This window comes from Balaenoptera musculus, chromosome 10 (assembly GCF_009873245.2).
Source record: "Balaenoptera musculus isolate JJ_BM4_2016_0621 chromosome 10, mBalMus1.pri.v3, whole genome shotgun sequence".
Classification (NCBI taxonomy): Eukaryota; Metazoa; Chordata; class Mammalia; order Artiodactyla; family Balaenopteridae; genus Balaenoptera; species Balaenoptera musculus.
The window spans coordinates 99,170,399-99,188,368 of record NC_045794.1 but is presented as its reverse complement, the minus strand read 5'-3'; the positions used below and the strand labels follow the sequence as shown (position 1 = coordinate 99,188,368).

The 17,970-nt window shown below is 58.9% G+C and overlaps 1 protein-coding gene across 1 annotated transcript; it reads left to right on the top strand.

The window, feature by feature from the left end:
- The first annotated feature begins 601 nt into the window (after window positions 1-601).
- PNPLA5 (patatin like phospholipase domain containing 5) lies at window positions 602-17,360 on the top strand. Its single transcript, XM_036867485.1, is given in 14 exon segments — window positions 602-619; window positions 3,398-3,530; window positions 5,650-5,839; window positions 6,094-6,248; window positions 6,678-6,699; window positions 6,701-6,807; window positions 6,810-6,856; window positions 8,832-8,897; window positions 9,188-9,397; window positions 10,703-10,763; window positions 12,091-12,274; window positions 14,228-14,362; window positions 16,574-16,690; window positions 17,276-17,360. Coding segments are annotated over 14 exon segments (1,530 nt in total).
- Window positions 17,361-17,970: the final 610 nt, after the last annotated feature.

The following is a 17,970-nucleotide window of genomic DNA, read 5'->3' as shown; positions in this document are numbered from 1 at the left end:
TCCTGTTGCAACAGCCAGAGACTCTTTGATGCTGCGTTTGCATCTGATGCGTTTGGTTCTTTCTTGTGCCTTCTTTTCGTTCGTAGTGCGTCTTTTTAAATCTTTCCTTCTATGGTCTGAGTTGCTCTTTGCTGCGTATGTGTGTGATCCTTCTCATCATTTGGAAGGCCCATGGTCTGCCGGCAGTGATACAGGTAGGCATTATCAGCCCCAATCTGGTGAGGAAACAGGCTCAGAGAGGGGAAGTGACTTGCCTGTGGTGGCCCAGCCTGGGAGGTCCGAGTCGGGACGCAGCTCAGGTGTGCCGCCCCAGGCTCCAATCAGCTCCACCTCTACAAGGCCCTCTACCGAGAGAGCAGCAGGACCCGGGTGGCAGGGGCGGGGTGGGGGGCTGGGTTCAGCCAGGCTGGAGGGATCTGGAAGCACATGGGGGCGTTCTGTCTCGGAGGAGTTGGGTTCACACCTGCAAGAGTGGGACGGCAAGGCGCTCGGGGGCGGTCTATGAGCCACCTTGCCATGTGCGTGGGAGGCTACGGGTGATGGGGTGAGAGGTGATGAGGCCCTCGCCTGCTGGGCCCCAGGGAAGGAGGGAAGCGGTGAGATGATTGAGGAGGCTGCGGTGAGACAGTGGGGGAGGCTCAGTGATGCTCCGTTTCCGGCACTGGGAGAGGAGGAGAGGGAGTGGAGAGGTGGCGGGCGGAGGTTGCTCTGGGTGATGGAAAATTCCAGGCTGGAGGTGCAGCTCCAAGAGGGACGGGGTGGGTGTGTCAGGAGCTGGGGGTGGGCTGGGGGAGGGCTGTCTCCTCCAGGGAGAGATGTGGGGAGGGACTGGGTGCTGACCTGGGGCCAGGAGAAGGACACACCTCTCTGTAGGGGTCTCACTTTGCCTGGTCCCGTGCTGGAAACAGGCGCTTGCCCCCGGCTGGCCCATCCAGGAGCCTATTCAACGGGGGCTGGTGGGCGCCCTTCTGCATGGGACCAGGCACCTGGCAGGGCACAGAGACACGGGCTCTCAGTCGCCCGCTCTAGGGGCGCTTTCCCAGTGGTCTGTGCCGCCAACCAATGGGCTCTGCCCGCCCCACCCCTGCCGTCCCACCCAGCACACAAAGGTGGCCCTGCTTCAGCCACGCCTCTCCTTACAAGCAGGCTGCCATTGGCCTTGACGGCTGGTGAGACTGAAGGGCTCTGTCCTGGCCCTTCTTCCTCCTGCATCCCGCAGGCCTCCTAAGCCAAGCTCCCCGTGGTGCGTCCCACCACAGGGAGAGGGGTGGTGGTGACGGTGACCCCAGGCCAGTCACCATCTTTCGTAAACAGGCACTGGCCAACTGGAGGCAGCATTGCTAGTCCCTTTCCACAGATGCAGAAACAAGCTCCCAGAGGGGCAGTGCACGCGCAGCCCTGCTGAGCCCGGCCTTCCACCCCGACCCGCACGCCTTGCCTTCCGCTCAGGGCGAGGGAGGCTGGAGCCAGAGGGGAAGCCCAGGAAGCTGAGCCTGGCCCTCAGCTGCCGCGGACACCTTCCTGGAGCCTTGGGCCCTGGGTTCCAGAGGGGCAAACCTGCGCAGGTGGGGCCCCGACTCTCATCTGTTCTGACACAGCCTGGGCCCCGCTGCTGACACCCATGCTCTCTGCCCAGACCCCTGCCCGCTCTTGTCCTCCCCACTAGAGCCCCACCTGCCTCACCAGCCTCATCTGGAATCACTGCCCTCCACGCCCTCTGGTCCATCCCACGGGCCCCTCACCGAGTCCCGGACACACCTTATGCTTTCCCACCTCTGTGCCTTTGCTCTAGAAAGTCCCTCTTGAATCTCTGCCTCCCACCATCCTCCCTCCCTTCAAGGCCCTGCGCTAACCCCTCCTCCAGGCAGCCTTCCCTGACTGGTTCCCTTTCGGGGGTGAACACAGCAAGGGAAGGGCAGGGTGCAGGGAAAAGGGCGCTGGCTCTGGGCCAGCCTAGGCTTCCCCAAGAGGCCCCAAGAGACTGCAGCCACTCAGTGTTCACATTTCTGGGTTTTGCCTTCGAGATTCCATCTAACACACCCTCCTGCTCTCTCAGGATGAAGCTCACACACCCCGTCTGCTGCTGCGTCTCATCATCAAGCTCAGTTTCACCTCCAGTACTTCCCCTTGTCCCCATTTCTTTCCTCAAAAAAAAAAATCACATCGTGGATGTATTTTGTAAGTCCTCATAAGTCTTTTTTTTTTTTTTCCAGGCCACGCTGTGTGGCTTGTGGGATCTTAGTTCCCGGACCAGGGATTGAACCCGGGACCTTGGCAGTGAGAGCTCAGAGTCTTAACCACTGGACCACCAGGGAATTCCCCCATAAGTTCTTTTTGGATGGAGGTGGGGCACAGGAGATAAAGGAAGGAAGGAAGATTGGCTTTGGTGCTTACATCTATCAAATGGGTGGTCTCTGTCCACTCAGAGCCCCAGCTCTCATCTCGCGGGAGTTCCCAGGGACAGGAGTCCCCTTTGTCCCATCTTGGGTGGGGGGCAGGGTCAGGTAGCTGCTCCTGGCCCCTCCTCACGGCTGGGGCTGGGCTATGGAAGTGAGGTCAGCGCTCCAGCTACATGACGAGAAGCAGCTGCACCTGGCACCCTAAGAGTGGGCTTGGTTGGGGGTGGGAGTGAAGGCTGAAGCTCTGGGTCACCACACTCAGAAGTCCTCCCCATCCCAGGGCTGTCATGTGGGGATCTGCCCTGCTAACCGGATAGTCCCGGGCCCCCTGAGGCTGACCTGTTAGCAGGGTCACCCCCAGGGCTGGTTCCTCCCCTTTTGGGGGCCGAGTCTTGGTGATGCTGTGAAGAGTTGGTCCCCTCTTCCCTTGCAGGATTAGGGCAGAATTTTGGGGGCAGCCCGGGCCTGGAGGCCCAGCCCCCTGGCCCAGCTTGGCCCTAACTGGCTGTGTTACTTGGGCAAGCCCCTTGGCATCTCTGGGTTCCAGTCCCTTCATCTGTGAAAAGGGATAACAATCCTGCTTCATAGGATTGGGGGGCTGCATGGGAAAAGACTTTGCTCAGTGCCTGGCCCTGGAAAGGCACCCGAGGGGGGACCTTCCACCCTTGGTCTCCTGGGGACAAATAAGGAGGTTGGACCCCATGTCCTGAAGGAGGCCTGGGGTGCCATCCCAGCCCCTCCCCGCTTCTCCATGGGCCTCTGCTGGTCTCTGTCTGTCCCTCTGCCCTGCACACAGCGAGCAGCGGGGGCCTGTGGACGGCACTGCCAGCCCCTCAAGTCCCATTTGTCCAGAATAGCTCGGACTCCATTGTCTTACAGGCAAAGCCTCAGAGCTGGTGGCCTGAAGTCTTTTTATAAATACTCTGTGGAAATCATTCTCCTGGACTTCTTAAAGTGGGACTTGGGTGGACTCTCTGATCCCTGTGCCTGCCCCCCAGGCCCACGGCCCTGTTGCCTCTGGACTTGGTCAGGACCTGCTGTGCCCAGGCTCCACGCTGGGCATCGGGCACGCGGAAGGGAACTGGTGGAGGCCCCAGACCTGGGGCCACACCATGCGAGCCTGTGATGGAGGTAAATAGATCGCTTTGGACACACAGGGACAAGCATCTTCCAGTATTTGTTGTGACCAATACACTGCTCACCTTTACCCAAGAGTTGCTGAATTCACAGTAGCTCTTGGTCGTTCGGTATTTCCTCCATCAGTGGATGCTAAAACGACAGTTGCCAGGCGACTCCCCAGGTGTGTGCGTGACGTGAGACCCTCATTCTTGAAAAGGTTGAGGTCTATGATGTAGCTCAATCTCCCCGACTTACAGGTGGGGAAACTGAGGCCCAGAGAGAGGCAGTGACTTGTCCCAAGCCTCAGTGGCAGAGTCCACTCCAGAACCCAAGTAGGCTGGTATCCACTTGTCAAATCTGGGTCTTGGGTCCTGGGTGAAATGCTCCTGGGAGATCCTGGCCCATCCCCAGGGGCCAGGTGCAGCGGTCAGGACGCCTGCAAGAGCTGAGGGCGGGTAGGGAACAGGTTCTGTCCACAGCCAAGCAAGCTTCACTGCCTCCTTCTCCTCCCCTTTTGCCAATGGCCTGGGCCACATGGCTTATTGGCGCTGTGTGTTTACAGCCTTTCACAACCTTCAGATAACTGTGCTCTCCCTCCGCCCACCCTGCCCCCATGTGGTCCTTCATGCCTCCAGCCAAGGCTGCCCAGGGTTGGGCTCTAAAGATCCACGCCCCAGCCCCTCTCCCACCCTGGGCTTCATCAAAGTCCCTCTTCCTTTCTCCCACACACTTGCGGTTTCTCCCCAACCTCTCCCATCGCTGTCTCTTTTTATACCAGTTGATGCTGGTCGGTCAGGCCTTCTTAGGGCTCAGACCTGCACCCTCTTTTCTCTTCTCTTTTTAACATTAAAAGGGTAACAAGTAAATTTTAATAAGTAAAAGTTGCTATATTCTCCCAGCCATGAGTGATCCTTTAAAAGTGGGTGAGGGTTACAACCTGAGGTACAGGTTGTAACCCTCACCCACTGTTTGGGCTTCTGGCCCAAACACGAGTTCTCCAGAAGGACTTGGGTGATCGAGGCTGTTGGCACAGCTGTCGGAAGTGAAAAGGGGCTGCCAGGCCACAGGACGCCGTGGGCACCACGAGTCCTTGCCAGGCCTGCACCGAACGGGAAGTACGGGGTGACGCCGGCATAGACCGCTGGACCCCGTCCCGTGAGCAGCGTGGTTCCGTGACACCATCTCACGGAGCAGACTTCATTTCCCCAAGTTTTTAAAACTGGGGTTGGGGGTTTGGGGGGGCCAACCAGGGAGGACGATAATGTTGAAACGGCCTGTGGACGGCGGCTGGGCGGTGCTGGGCGGGAAGGCCAGGCTTCCCACCGTGAACAGGCACAGGAGTCAGTGGCATCAAATCTGCCTCCTTCGCTGCCCGTATTCTTAAAGTAGGAGAAGACGGGATGAGCACACCAGGCAGCAGCGCCCAAGGCTCAGGGAGCGGCCACCGTGTGCCCTTTCCCGGCCCAACGTCCCATTCCTTCAAGCAGAGGACACATTGCTTGAAGCCGTCTTCAAGGCTCAGAAACCACTTCCCCACTTCTGTCTTCTCTTCTTTTTGGTGGTGTTCCCACCTCCCAGCTTGCCCCTGCTCTCTGGTGCAGCTTTGGCCTCCTCCCCGCCTCCTCCCCCTCCCCCTTCCCCCTCCTCCCCCTCCCCCTTCCCCCTCCTCCCTCTCCCCCTCCCCTTCCCCCTCCCCCTCCTCCCCCTCCACCTCCTTCTCCTCCTCCTTCTTTTCCTTCTTGCTCAGCTAGGGAGCCACTGGAGAGGTCTCCTCACTTTCACTCTCACCCTCTCACTTCCATTTTGGGGCATTTCTGCTTCAGCAACTGCCTCTCTCTGCTGAAACTCTGAAAGAGGCACCGCTCTACCCTCAGTTAATCCGTGATCTCTGGTGAGTCTAAAGGCACCATCCAAACATTGATGCAGCCCAGAGAGAGTGAGGAATTCGGGCACAGTCCCACACACAGGTGGTAGGGGCTGAGTCTGGAACCCAGACCTCCCTCCTCCCACTGCTTTCCCAGGTCCCTGATCCAGCACAGCTGCAGAATTAAGTCTGGTTTGACCCCAGAGACCGGGTGTTGTGGGTCCAGCATCCCCGCTTCCTGGCTACCACCTTCCCTCGTGTCCTCAGTTTCTTCATCTGTAAAATGGGGGAGGGAACAACGCTTCTATCACGACTGCCAGAGATCAGGCGAAGAGCTGGTCCCACTCACCCCGGGCCCCATCACCCAGAAATCTGGACCTGTGATCCGGACCGAGGGCAGGCGTGTGGGGACGAGCCAAGGCGTCCACAGCGTGCCTGCGCTTTCGGGGCACACCTGGTAAACACCTGGGGAGGGGGGTGGGGGGGTTCTCGGCTTGGGGACCTCATTGACTGCTGCGGCAGGTGACCGCAGCCCGGGAGAGGGGCGGGGCCTGGCCTCTGGCCAGAACTTCACCTCTCAGCCGCAACTGGCACTCGGTACTCAACCGGTGACCCTTCCCGGTACGGCGCCCCATCCCTCTCCCATCCGCCACTGGTCCCCCTCCCGGCCCTTTTCCGGCCGCATCCCCGGGCGCGCCCCACCGCCACGAGCTGCTTCGAGACGGAGGGCAGCTGGAGCCTGTCCTTCGCGGGTGCGGGTTTCCCGGGTCTCTACCACGTGGGCGTGACCCGCGGCGCCAGCCGCTTCTACGGCTCCTCGTCCGGGGCGCTCGACGCCGCCAGCATCGCCTGCGGCAAGTCGGTCGGTAAGTGCGGAGACCGCGTGGACCAGGAGCGCTGGGGAACATCGGCTCGCCAGCCCGAGTGGAGGCTGATTCCAACCCGAGAAGGTGGGCGCGGAGAGGGGTGTCTCAGGGCCTCGTGCCCGGCACGGGCCCTGCGCTCGCTACAGCCAGCCTGCTCCCACTTAATCCCTATGAGAACCCTGAGGACTCGGGACTGTGGTCACCCCACTTCGCTGAGCTCGGAGCTGAGGCTCAGAGCCGGGAAGACTGTTCCCAAGGTCAAGAGGTTGGACAGAGCGTCTGAACGCAGGGCTGGGCGCAGAAATTCTGAGCTTTTGTGAGGGGAGGGCCCTTCACTCCCGTCTCGCCCAGGAGGGAGGTCAAGCCTTTGGGACGGGTGTGAGCCGGCCTCCGGGGGGCTGAGGACCCCCTCCCTTCCCCACCCTGCAGACTTCTGCTGCTCCCACCTCCTTCATGCCCACTGAGAGCATCGGGCAGCTCCTGCAAGAAAAACTGCCCGCCCACATTCACATCCTGGCCTCCCAGCGGCTGGGCATCTCGCTGACCCGATGGCCCGATGGCCAGACTTCATCGTCGCTGAGTTCGCCACCCGCAATGAGGTCATCCAGGTGAGCAGGTGGTGAGGCCCAGGGCCTGGCGGCAGGTGGGTGAGCTCCATCTCCTACCAGAGTGACTTTCAGGCACTTTCCAGAGCGGACACTTCTCTGGGGCCCTGGGGGGTCAAGGGAGGGGTGGACCTCAGTTTGTTTGCAAATGACAGCGTTGAGATGCAGAGAGGGGTGGTCAGGTGGGTATGACTCCCTAGCCTGCTGTGGGAAGGCCCCTTGGCTGCACACGGAGAGGTATGGCTGGGGGAGGAGAGCAAAGTCAGTCTTCTGTAGTCAGGGCCCCCCCAGGGGCTGCTCTGCCCAGAGGGGTGCCTGCCCAGCCCCACCCCACCTGGGCCCTCCAGGTGCTTTTGGGACAAACATTAATTATCTATTATGTGCCAGTCTCCATTCCAAGCACATTCCAAGTGACTACAACGGGAATGACACAGACAAGAATCCTTGTCTTCTGGGGGCTTCTATTCAAACGTGTGGGTGAAGATAACGACCACATCCTCATGTAACGAAGTAAGAAACAATCCAGCATTGGAATAAAACAGGGGGATGTGACAGAGAGCCCCACTGTCAGGGGGGAGACAGGGACAGGCTGTGGGGTTGGTCAGGAGGGCCAAGTAGGGGCTGGGTCCCTGGGAGAGCTCAGACAGGTATAGGGCGAGACCATGCTTCTGCCATCGCAGCTCTGCTCACCCTTCCCACGGGGGTCCCTGAGGTAGAATCTGCTTCATCCTGGTGCCCCATTGCCCAGCACGGGGACTGTCTCTGAATGTGTGCTGACTGGAATTCTTAGTGTGTGCAGGGGAGGGGCCAGTCCTTTGTTGTGTGTTCATGTCCATGAGCTCCTGGGACCCCAAAGTGCACCCCAGCATCCTGGCCTGTATGGCACATAGTACAGGGCCTGGCACTTAGTAGGTGCTCAGGAACCATTACCTGCTGTCGTTGTGATGATTAATCTGTGGGAACAAAGCTCTCACCTGCACCTCCATCCTGTCAGAGCTGGGATGGTTCTGCATCTCCCAGGAAGGGTTGGAGGGATGTTTCCAAGCATCCCAGGAGGCAAGGTTCTGTGCTCAATGAGTCTGGTAAGCTCTAGGTCAGTGGTTTTCAACCAGGGGTGATTTTTCCCCCTGGGGACGTTTAGCAACATTGGAGACAGTTTTGGTTGTGACACCTCTGTGTGTGTGTGTGTATGTGTGTGCGCGCTTGTGCACGTGGGCACAAAGTACTGGCATCTAGAGGATACAGACCAGGGATGTTGCTAAACATCCTGCAATGCACAGGACAGCGGCCCTTCCCCCAACAGAGAATTCTCCAGCCCCAAACGTCACTGGTCACTAGCGTCAGGGTCTCTGTTAAGCATCTTTTTCACTGCAGGACTTGTCAGAGCCTCTACTGGGAAGAGTAGACAATGTTTTCCAAGTGGGGAGAGAATCAGGATTTCTTGTTTGAGGTGCCCCTGGTAGGATCAGTGTCCAGGGAACGCACTTTGGGAGACATAACTAGATTCTCGGTGGGGAATTCCTGGCTGTTGCATGAAGGAGAAATGGTACTTGATGCCTGTCTGTCCTTGGGGGAAAAGTTCCTGCAGCAGTCCTGAGTCAGCAAGGGTCCTGTCAGCAGGAAGAGGAGGGCGGGTGTCAAGATGAACCTGTGTTCAAATCCCTTTTTTTTTTTTTTGCTGTGCCTCACGGCTTCCGAGATCTTACTTCCCCCACCAGGGATCGAACCTGTGCCCCCAGCAGTGGAAGTGTGGAGCTCTAACCATTGGACCGCCAGGGAATTCCCTCAGATCCCTTCTTAACTTTGAGAACTTGGCTGGGATGTGGCGACGCCTCCCTGGCGCTCAGCCCCCCTCCCCGGACACAGCACTCCTGACACCCACCGGTGCAGGCTGTTCTCGGATTAGACATCACACCCAGAGCAGGTTCTGAACATGAGAAGCGTGAACAATTGTGTTGCCACTGACTTTTCTTCCCAGGCCTTGGTCTGCACCTTATACTTCCCTTTCTACTGTGGGATGATTCCCCCCGAGTTCAGAGGGGAGGTAAGTGCGCTTCGGGGGCTCAGTGACCGAGCCCTGCCCTGTGCTCTGGGCTGCCCGGGTCCCTACTGCTGTGAGGTGTGTGGGTGGAGAAAACAGCTATCCTGGAACACTTACTGTGTGCCAGGGCCCCTCCCCCACTGCTCCCGGGGTGCTCAGAGCATCCTGGACGGGGGTCCACCTAGTGGTTTGGGGTAGCTAGAGGCGACTGGCTGCAGCCTGTCTCCTGGGGTGGCTTCGTGGCCGTGTGGGCGGAGGGCACCCTGAGGGCAGCACGGCCGCCTGAATTGCAGCGCTACGTCGACGGCGCTCTGAGCAACAACTTGCCTTTTGTGGACTCCCCCTCCACCATCACCGTGTCGCCCTTCCACGGGACAGTGGACATCTGCCCCCAGAGCAGCTTGGCCAGCATGCATGAGTTGAACGCCTTCAATGCCACCTTCCAGATCTGCACCAAGAACTTCTTCCTGGGGGTCACCTCCCTCATACCCTCCAGCCCCGAGGTAGGTCGGGACCCCGTGACCGGCCTTGAAGGTGTTAGAGGTTTGGCTGTGATCTAGTGCCCCCTTGAGTGAGACTCTGTGCCCCTGAGCCCTCCCCACAGCCTCAGGGCAGTCAGGACACATGTCCTGAGTCTCACAGCCAAGCCCTTGAACTCAGCCTGGGCTCCAGTTGTGTCCTTACTTGTTCCCCACTTCAAGGCAGTGCACCAAGGCCAACCCTGCTGAACTTCGGCTTAAGCCAGGCCTCTGCTGATGCTCTTCTGGGTCAGGCTCTGTGACAAGGTACTGTTGTCACCTCAGTTTCTTGGGGGAGGATACCAAGGCTCAGAGAGGTTAAACAACTTCTTCAAACTCACACAGCCTGGAAGCAGCAAAGCCAGGCTTCAAATCCTCAGCTAGCCCAGACCCACGCTCTTAAATGCTGCCCTAGACAGTGGCCAAATGGACCCTCTGTATAGTGGCAAGGCACAAGCACAGAAAAAGATGGACAGTAGACCCACATTTCCTGCTTTTTGCCCCTTGGTATTTCTGGAAGTATTTCTTGACAACAGTTTATCATCATAACACGTTCCTCCACCCCAATCACATCCTGGCCCTCCCCTATTCCTTCACACCTCTTATGGTCCTGCAGTATTTTGTGATTTATGAAACAAGGTCCTGTTCATTTAAGCTGATCCTCCCTACACCCATGCGGTGGACAGAAAATCTCAGGCCCATTTTATAGACAAGGAAGGCGAGGCTCTCAGAGAGATAGTGTGGACGTCTGGAGGTCACACAGAAAGGGAAGGCAGAGCTCCTTCCTGGACCTGCGGGTACTTTTCCCCCACGAGTGGGGCTCTGTTTGAGACAGGCAGGGCTGGGCCTCTGCACTCCTCTGCCATCTCAGGCTGGTCCTGGCAGTGAACATCAAAGGGCAAAGGGAACCACCATGTACTGATCTACAGGGAACCAGGAACCTCTGGCTAGGCCCTGTTATCCTATTTCTCGGGGGATGGAACTGAGACCAGCGAGAGGAGGGTCTGGAGCAAGAGCCCCCAGCCAGGGTGTCTCAGAGGCAGAAAGTGAATGAGGCTGCGGGGAAGAAGGCAGCTGAAGCAGATCTGTTCCACCTGAGGTCCTGGGACCCTCTCTGCCCAGTGCTGGGCAGGGACCCTCAGGGTCCTTGAGCCCTGCTGAGGGGTCTCTTGGGAAGCATAGGCTGCCCTGGGATCACTTCCATTTGAAGATGAGTCTCTGGTCTGTGACCACCAGCTCGAGGGGCAGGTCCAGGCCTTCCCCATCCCACCCTGACCTGTGCGTTGGCAGGTAGTGGCCGACAACTGCAGACAAGGCTACCTGGATGCCCTGAGGTTCCTGGAGGGACGCGGTAGGTGGCAGCCTCCACAGTAGCTGGGGATCGCCCCCCACGGGAGTGCCAGGTGAATCCCGCTTTTCAGCTGTTTGAGTTTTTAGCGACCTCGGCTCATTCATTCTCTTCCTCAGCGTCTGCTCTATGCTTGGCCTGAGCTGGGGACACAGAGAGGAATCACACATGTGTCCTACTCTCAAGCTGCCCACCACCTGGTACGAGGGAGACAGATCCAGAGAGAGCATTTCCCCAGGGTGATGGAGGGATGCTCAGGGCCGTGGGAGCCCAGCGGGGGCATGTAACCCAGCCCAATGGGTTGGGTAGGCAAGGAGGGCTTCCTGGAGGTGGTGATGTATAAGCTGGGTTTTAACTAGTTATGAAGACTATAGAAAGATTGAGGATGGAAAGGAAGAGGGCACTCTAGGCAGAGGGAAGAAGGGCAAGAGCAAAGGAACAGAGCTTGGTACCTTGAGGGCACATACCTCAGTGGGGCCACAGGAGAGCATGTGTGTGTGTGTGTGTGTGTGTGTGTGTGTGTGAGTGACAGAGCACTGGGTGGGCCAGAGAGGTTTTCTTAGCTGGGGAGCTTGGGTGTCATCCCACAGGGCAATGCTCTTCAAAGTGGTAGAGCTGAGATTTGAACTCAGGCCGTCTGGCTCCAGAACACTTGCCCTGACCCCTACTCTACAGCCCCAAACACACAGCAGCTGGAAGCATTTGCTGAGCACATAATATGTGCCCAGACCTGAGCTTGAGCTTTACATATTTATCACATTTAATTCCAGACCTGGGCTTGAGCTTTATATATTTATCACATCTAATTCTCGGAACAACCGTATGCAGCAGGTCTTAATTTTCCCCTTTCCCAGGGAGGGAAACCAAGCATGGAGCTGTTAGGCCACAGAGCTAGCAGGTGGTGACCACAGGATCTGAACCTTGGGCTGAGTCACAGAGCTAGCAGGTGGTGACCACAGGATCTGAACCTTGGGCTGAGTCACAGAGCTAGCAGGTGGTGACCACAGGATCTGAACCTTGGGCTGAGTCACAGAGCTAGCAGGTGGTGACCACAGGATCTGAACCTTGGGCTGAGTCACAGAGCTAGCAGGTGGTGACCACAGGATCTGAACCTTGGGCTGAGTCTTCAGGGCCTGGGGTCTGTTAACCACTAGCAAGTGCACAGGAACCAGGGGGCAGAGCAGGCCCGGGGAGCACAGGACGAAGTCATTCAGGACAAGCCACGGGTCCATCCATCCTGTGGCAAACGGGTCCCCAGAGCTGGGGAGGTCACTGTCATCGGAGGCTCCAGATGTGCTGACCTGTTGTATCCCTCCTCTCCCTGACCCAGGACTCACCAAGGAGCCAGTGCTGTGGACGTTGGTATCTAAGGAGCCCCCAGCCCCAACTGATGGGACCCAGGATGCTGACAGTGACAGAGGCCAGAAGGCAGGCCTGTCTCTCAAGTGGGCAGTGCCCAATGTGCTGGTCAGGGATGTGCCCGACTTTGAGCAACTCTCCCGGGAGCGGGAGGCTGCTACTGCCCCTCCCGTCCTGTACTTGCTCACCTAACAGGTGCCCTGCACGCAGGGGCCTGGGGCCAGGGAGCCTGCCCTGAAGGTGCTCGTGGTCTGAAAGAGGACAGGACTCATTTATCGACAATCTACTAAGTGCTAGGCGTGGTGCTGGGGCTCCTTTCATGTTGCCCCCTTCACTCCTCGCTGCAACTGGGGGCCCGTTTTTCTTAGCCCATTTCACTGGTGAGGAAACTGAAGCTCAGAGAGGGGAAGGAGCTCCCCAAGGTCTCAGAGCCTGCAACTGGGGGATTCGAACACATGTCTGTGTCTGAGAAAGCCAGGTCTTTGCCCACTGCCCAGGGAAGGGCAAGAGGTGCTGAGGGACAGAGGAAAGGCACACACAGAAGGTTCTAGACTCTCCAGATGGAGATGGACTCATTTCATCCCCCCCAATAATACTCTGAGGATGGTACTGAATTGTCTCCATTGGACAGTTGAGGAAACCATAGCACAGAGAGCTTAAGTGACTTGCCCAAGGCCACACAGCTAACAAACCATTTAGTCAGCTCTCCTGCTCGGTGACCTAAACGTCACAATTGCCGCAACAGGAAAGGATAGGCACGTGTAATGGTGGTGGGAGTGGGAGTTTGAGTGGCATCTAAGTGAGACTTGAAAGGAGGAGTTGGCCAAGCAAAAGAGGGGAAGATGGGCATCCAGGTAGCGGGCACAGCAGGTGCAAATGTCCTGGGTTTGGTGGGGGAGGGTTGGAGGCCCCTGTGGCTGAGGGAGGGGTGGGGTAGCCGAGACGAGCCTGGGGAGGCTGGGAGGGTGGGGCAGGCAGCCTTGAAAGCTGCAGGTGGAGAGAGATGGAGAGCCCCCGGGTCGGGGGGCGACCCCTCCTTTTCAGAGTTAGCTACTACTCTGAACTCTGGGTCTAGTGTTCGCTGTACTTAGCCAGGAGGAGACAGGCTGACACGGTGGGAGACTGGGAGGAGAGATGATGGTGGTCGAGGCCAGAGCAGGGACAAGGGGGTGGGCAAGGGGATGAGGAGGGCACCTCTTTCTGCGCAGGAGACCACACAGGGCACGCAGAAGGTGGCCTGGATCTGCGCTGAGCCCCTGAGGTCCAAGCTTGGGGCTCTGGGACTCTGGCGGTGTCTCTGCAGCCACATGGGGGCACCAGAGAGCCTCGCAGATGGGGCACTTGACCGACGCCGCAGGCCCCGCCCTTACACACATCCCTTAATCCTCACCTTCCCCAGGGAGGCAGGGCCTGCCCGTGTCCCCATTTTTCAGAGGAGGTGACCTAGGCTCAGGAACAGGAAGGGACCCGTCCGAGGCCACATGGCAGGTAACGGGGTGCCGGGTCCTGGGACTGCTGTTCGTGAACCCCGAGTCGAGGCGGGCGGTGTGTGCGCGGCCGAGCCGTGGTCTGGAGGCCGGGATTCGGGCTCTGGCTCTGCCCCGGCCCAGATGCCGGGCCCTTCCACTCTGGTCCGTTAAGGGGCTGGGGGCTCGGGAAGTGGTCACGTGGTCACAGCTGGGTCTGTTGTTATTAATACCGCTGACGTGTTGCTGTTAGCCAGGGAAGTATGGGGGGACACTTGTCCCACCCTGGGGGCCACAGCAGACTTTCCAGAGGGGCGGGAGAGATGGAAGGAGCGTGGGGAGCCCGACAGGCCTTGGGTCCCTCCTGGCCCTGCCACTTCCCGGCGAAGGGCTTGGGCGAGTCACTTCTCCACTCTGAGCTCCAGTCTGTTCATCTGCGAAAGGGGCGCACTCTGTCACTTCAAGAATAACGAGGGAGCCTGGTAGGGGTTCCATAAATGCAGCTGCTTCCTCTGCAGACCGGCTGGGGGTGGGGTGTCCTCCATGGCCTGTGCGAGGTAGAGAGGGGCTCGGGCTATCTTCCCTAAGGGTGACCTTGAGGGGGTGGCTGGGGGAGGGGTGGGCAACCACGGCCTCTCTTGTAGCGCTGAAGAAAGCTTGTCTGAGGGACCCCCGCACCTGGGCTTCCTTCTGCCAGGCGGGGCTGGGGTGGGCGCTGACGTACCTGCTGCTGCCTTGCACGCTGCCCTTTGAGCATGTCTACTTCCAGAGCAGAAGGTGAGGCCCGGCCAGCGGTCCTGGGAAGGGCCTGGCTCGTTGAGACCAGTGCCCGTGGCAGGAAGGACGGCCGGCACACTGGGGGTGCAGAGCCCGGCTGGTGTCCCTACGCCGCCTGCTATTGGCTGCACGACCCCGAGGAGTCTGGTGGTCTCCTCTGCAAGACGGGACTGACGGGGAGGCGGGGTAGCAGCTGTGACTCATCAGTACGTCGGAAACAGGGCCGCCCGGTCAGTGCCTGGCCCCTCCTGCCCCTAGGATCTTTGGCCCACTGTTGCACCTGTCAGAGCCTCAGAGAGAATGTGATGTTTCTCAGGATAACTCTAGGGGCTGGTCTGCCTCAGATTAACTGTGTGGCCCGGGCCAGGTATCTTGACCTCTCTGGGCCTCAGATTCCTTTTCTACAAAACGAGGCCTTTCCAGGGCGGATTGGCTGTGGTTAGGCCCTCACTCACTGTTCTAACTCTGCTGGTTAATGGATCACTCTGCATTGTTTGTTCGTTCATTCCACCAATAGCTATTGAGGGTCTACCAAGGGCCAAGTCTGGGCTGGGGGCTGGGAGGTAGCACTGACTCAGACCCAGGCCCTGGCCTTGTGGAGCTCACAGCCCACCGATCATCACACATTCACCTGTGCAATCCAGCTGTGCCTAGGGATACCTAGAGAGGTCTACCCTGGCTGTGGATTCCCAGAAGAGGTCTACACTGGCTGTGAACGGGGACAGTTCACAAGAGGGACTATCTGGTCAGGAAAGGTTACCTAGAGGAGATATCTTTTGAGCTATCATCTGAAGGATGAGTAAGAGTTCTCTAGGCAAAGAAGGAAGGGAAAAGCATTCCAGACGGATGAAAGAGCATGTGCAAAGGTCCTGGGGCAGAAGGCAGAAGGGATTAAGGCTCATCTGAGGAACAGAAAGGGGGGCTGCTGTGGCTGAGGCCGAAATGTGGAGTGTGTACAAGGTGGGGCTGAGGAGGCTGGCAAGGGCTAGACAGGCAGGAGTCTGTAGCCAGGTGAGGGGTGTGGTCTTTATCCTGATGGTTGCATGAAGGCAGTGAAGGGTTTGGGCAGGAAAGTGTCATGGAGAGATCTGTATTTTTAAAACTTCCCTATTCCCTACAAGAAGGTCTAGGACAGTGAGCCACAAGTCTCTGTCCTGCTCCGTGCTGAGTTAATGATTAGGTCATCCCTGCTGTCTAAATTGCTGGTGACCCAAAGCTGGGAGACAGCTTTCTGCTGACATGAATTTTTCTTATGCTGAGCTTCTAGACTGAAACCACAGGTTGAAATCAAATAGGATAAATGCAAGTGCTAGCCTTTGCAATTTAAAAAAAATCCATTTATGAGCATTGATGGGGAGGCCCGCCCAGACCGCAGGGAAATTCATATTTGGTATTTTCTGTAACCTACAATCTCAATGTGTAGGCTGCAATAATAGAGGCAGAAGGTCCAGAACAAAGGAGGGGACAGTCCACTGTCACACTAAACCCTGTGGACTGACTGTCTGCCCAGTTTGAAGCCCTGGTTTAGAGGCCCCTCGAAGGGCAGTACTTTGGGAGGAGAGGCCCTGCAGTGTCCAGTAAGTCTGAGACGGTGCCTGGCCAGGTATCCCCTCAGCCACAGTTGGATGATGCTGCCCTCTGCTGGTCCCGAGTGGCCACGGCAGCCATGGGAGGGCGCTGAGCAAGGGAGGACCAAGGTCAGATGTGTGTCTAGGAAGTCGCTGGCTGCCGAGAGGGTAGTGGATGAAGGGGCGTGGAGGATGGAGGGCAGGGGCTGGTCTGGGGAGGAGAGAGAGGAAGGGACAGAAACACGGAGGAGGTGAGGTAACGGTCCTCACTTGGCTGTGAGAAACTGAGGCCCAGAGAGGTTCCCTGACCCACCCAGGTCACACAGCTGATGAACGGGGGAGCGGGCTGCACCCCAAGCCAGCCTGACCCCAAAGCCCCGCCCTCTCCACCCCGGGCTTCCCACCTGTGCCCTGGGGAGCTGATGACCCAAAGGGCCCAGCGGCCTCCACCAAGTTCAGACTCCGTCGGGGATCAGTCCCCGCCCCCTCAGGCCTCTGCAGGTGCCTGTGAGTCCAACCTGCTCTGCGGCGGAGCCAACACCGCTGGTGCTTCATACCCCCCCTTCCCCTTCCTTTAGCCCCTGGCGGGGCTGCACGCTTGGGCTTGGCCGGGTGGCGAAGCTGTTGCCGCCTCTCCCTCCAGGGCGGTGGCGTGGCCGCCCGACATGCCGGCCGACCTGCGGTGGATGCGGGGCTTGCTGAGGAACTTGGTCCTCAGAGTCTATTCCAGGACAAAGGACCAGTTCCTCGGGCCGGCCAGGTGAGACGGGCAGACTGGGGCAGAGCAGGAGTGGCTGAGCCGGGAAGGGAGGGCACCAGCTGTTTCCCCGGACCCCGGGCAGGCAGTCACTCCATCCGTTTCCCTGTCCATCCATCCACGCAGCCCCCAGCACATGTGTTTGGTCCCTGCTGTGGGCCAGACCTGTGATGGCCTAGATGCAGCAGCTGACCCGTCGCATCGGTCAGTCTGGGGGGAGTCACTGTGCCTGCTTCACAGAGACGGCCTGAGCTCACGGAGGACGAGTGGATCTCCCTGCTCTGCCAGATCCCCGCCGGTCCTTCTGCCATCCTTCCAGACATCTCCACGGGCCCTGTGTGGGGTCTGGGTTGGGGCTGCCCGCCTCTCCCCGACCTGCCCTCCCTTCTGGCTGGAGACCCCGGCAGTCCTCCCACACCCAGTGGAAATCAGTGCAGCGCACCCAGGGAGTGGCACCCTGGAACCTTCCTGCAATCCCCGGTCAGCCAGAAAAAGGGCTTATTGCAGGGTCTGGGAGAAGAGAGATCCAGGCTTCACCCGACCCCAAGCTCTGAAAACCACGTTCGCTGACTTCTTCTTCCTCTGCAGCCTACTGGTCACCAGCCCCCTCCAGCCCGAGGCTGCTCCTCCCACGGACCTGGCCAGGGAGCCCAGCCCTGCCCGTCAGGCCTGAGGGGACCAAGCTGGACCAGCCCAGAGACTGGCCTCCCCTGAATTCCATCGTGGCCCTGGTCCTGTGCCTACATCTGCCCCCAGTCCTTGAGTCCTGACCCATCTCCCCCAGCTCAGAGCCCGGCCCCTAGCCCAGGGTGGGCCCTGGAATTGTCGCCACATGGAGGACCGAGAGGACAGAGACTCTTGTCCCAGGCCTTGTGGGCAGGTGGCCTCCAAGGGCTGGAAGACGGCCCCCGAGTCCTTCTGTAGCCCCCGCTCCTGGGGCCCCGGGTACTTCTTTTCTGGGCAAGGTGCAGCCTCTTAATCCACCCCGGGTCACCATGTGCCCAGGTCACCCTGCGTCTGTCTCATCAGTGGGAGAAAGGAAGGTGGGAGCTGAGACACACATCTTGGTTCTGGAATTTCCATATGGGGGGACTGGGGGCAGAATCTCCTGAGAAGAGGGCTTTGGGTGCCGTCGTAGAGCTGCTTACAGGGCACTTCACAGAAGATGGAAAAATGCCACGTGCTCATATCAGATTGGGGAGCAAGTTGAAATGATGGGGTGGGGTGTGCCTCCCCTCACATCCTTTCTCTGTCCTGCACCAGCCCTCGGGGGTGACCCATGG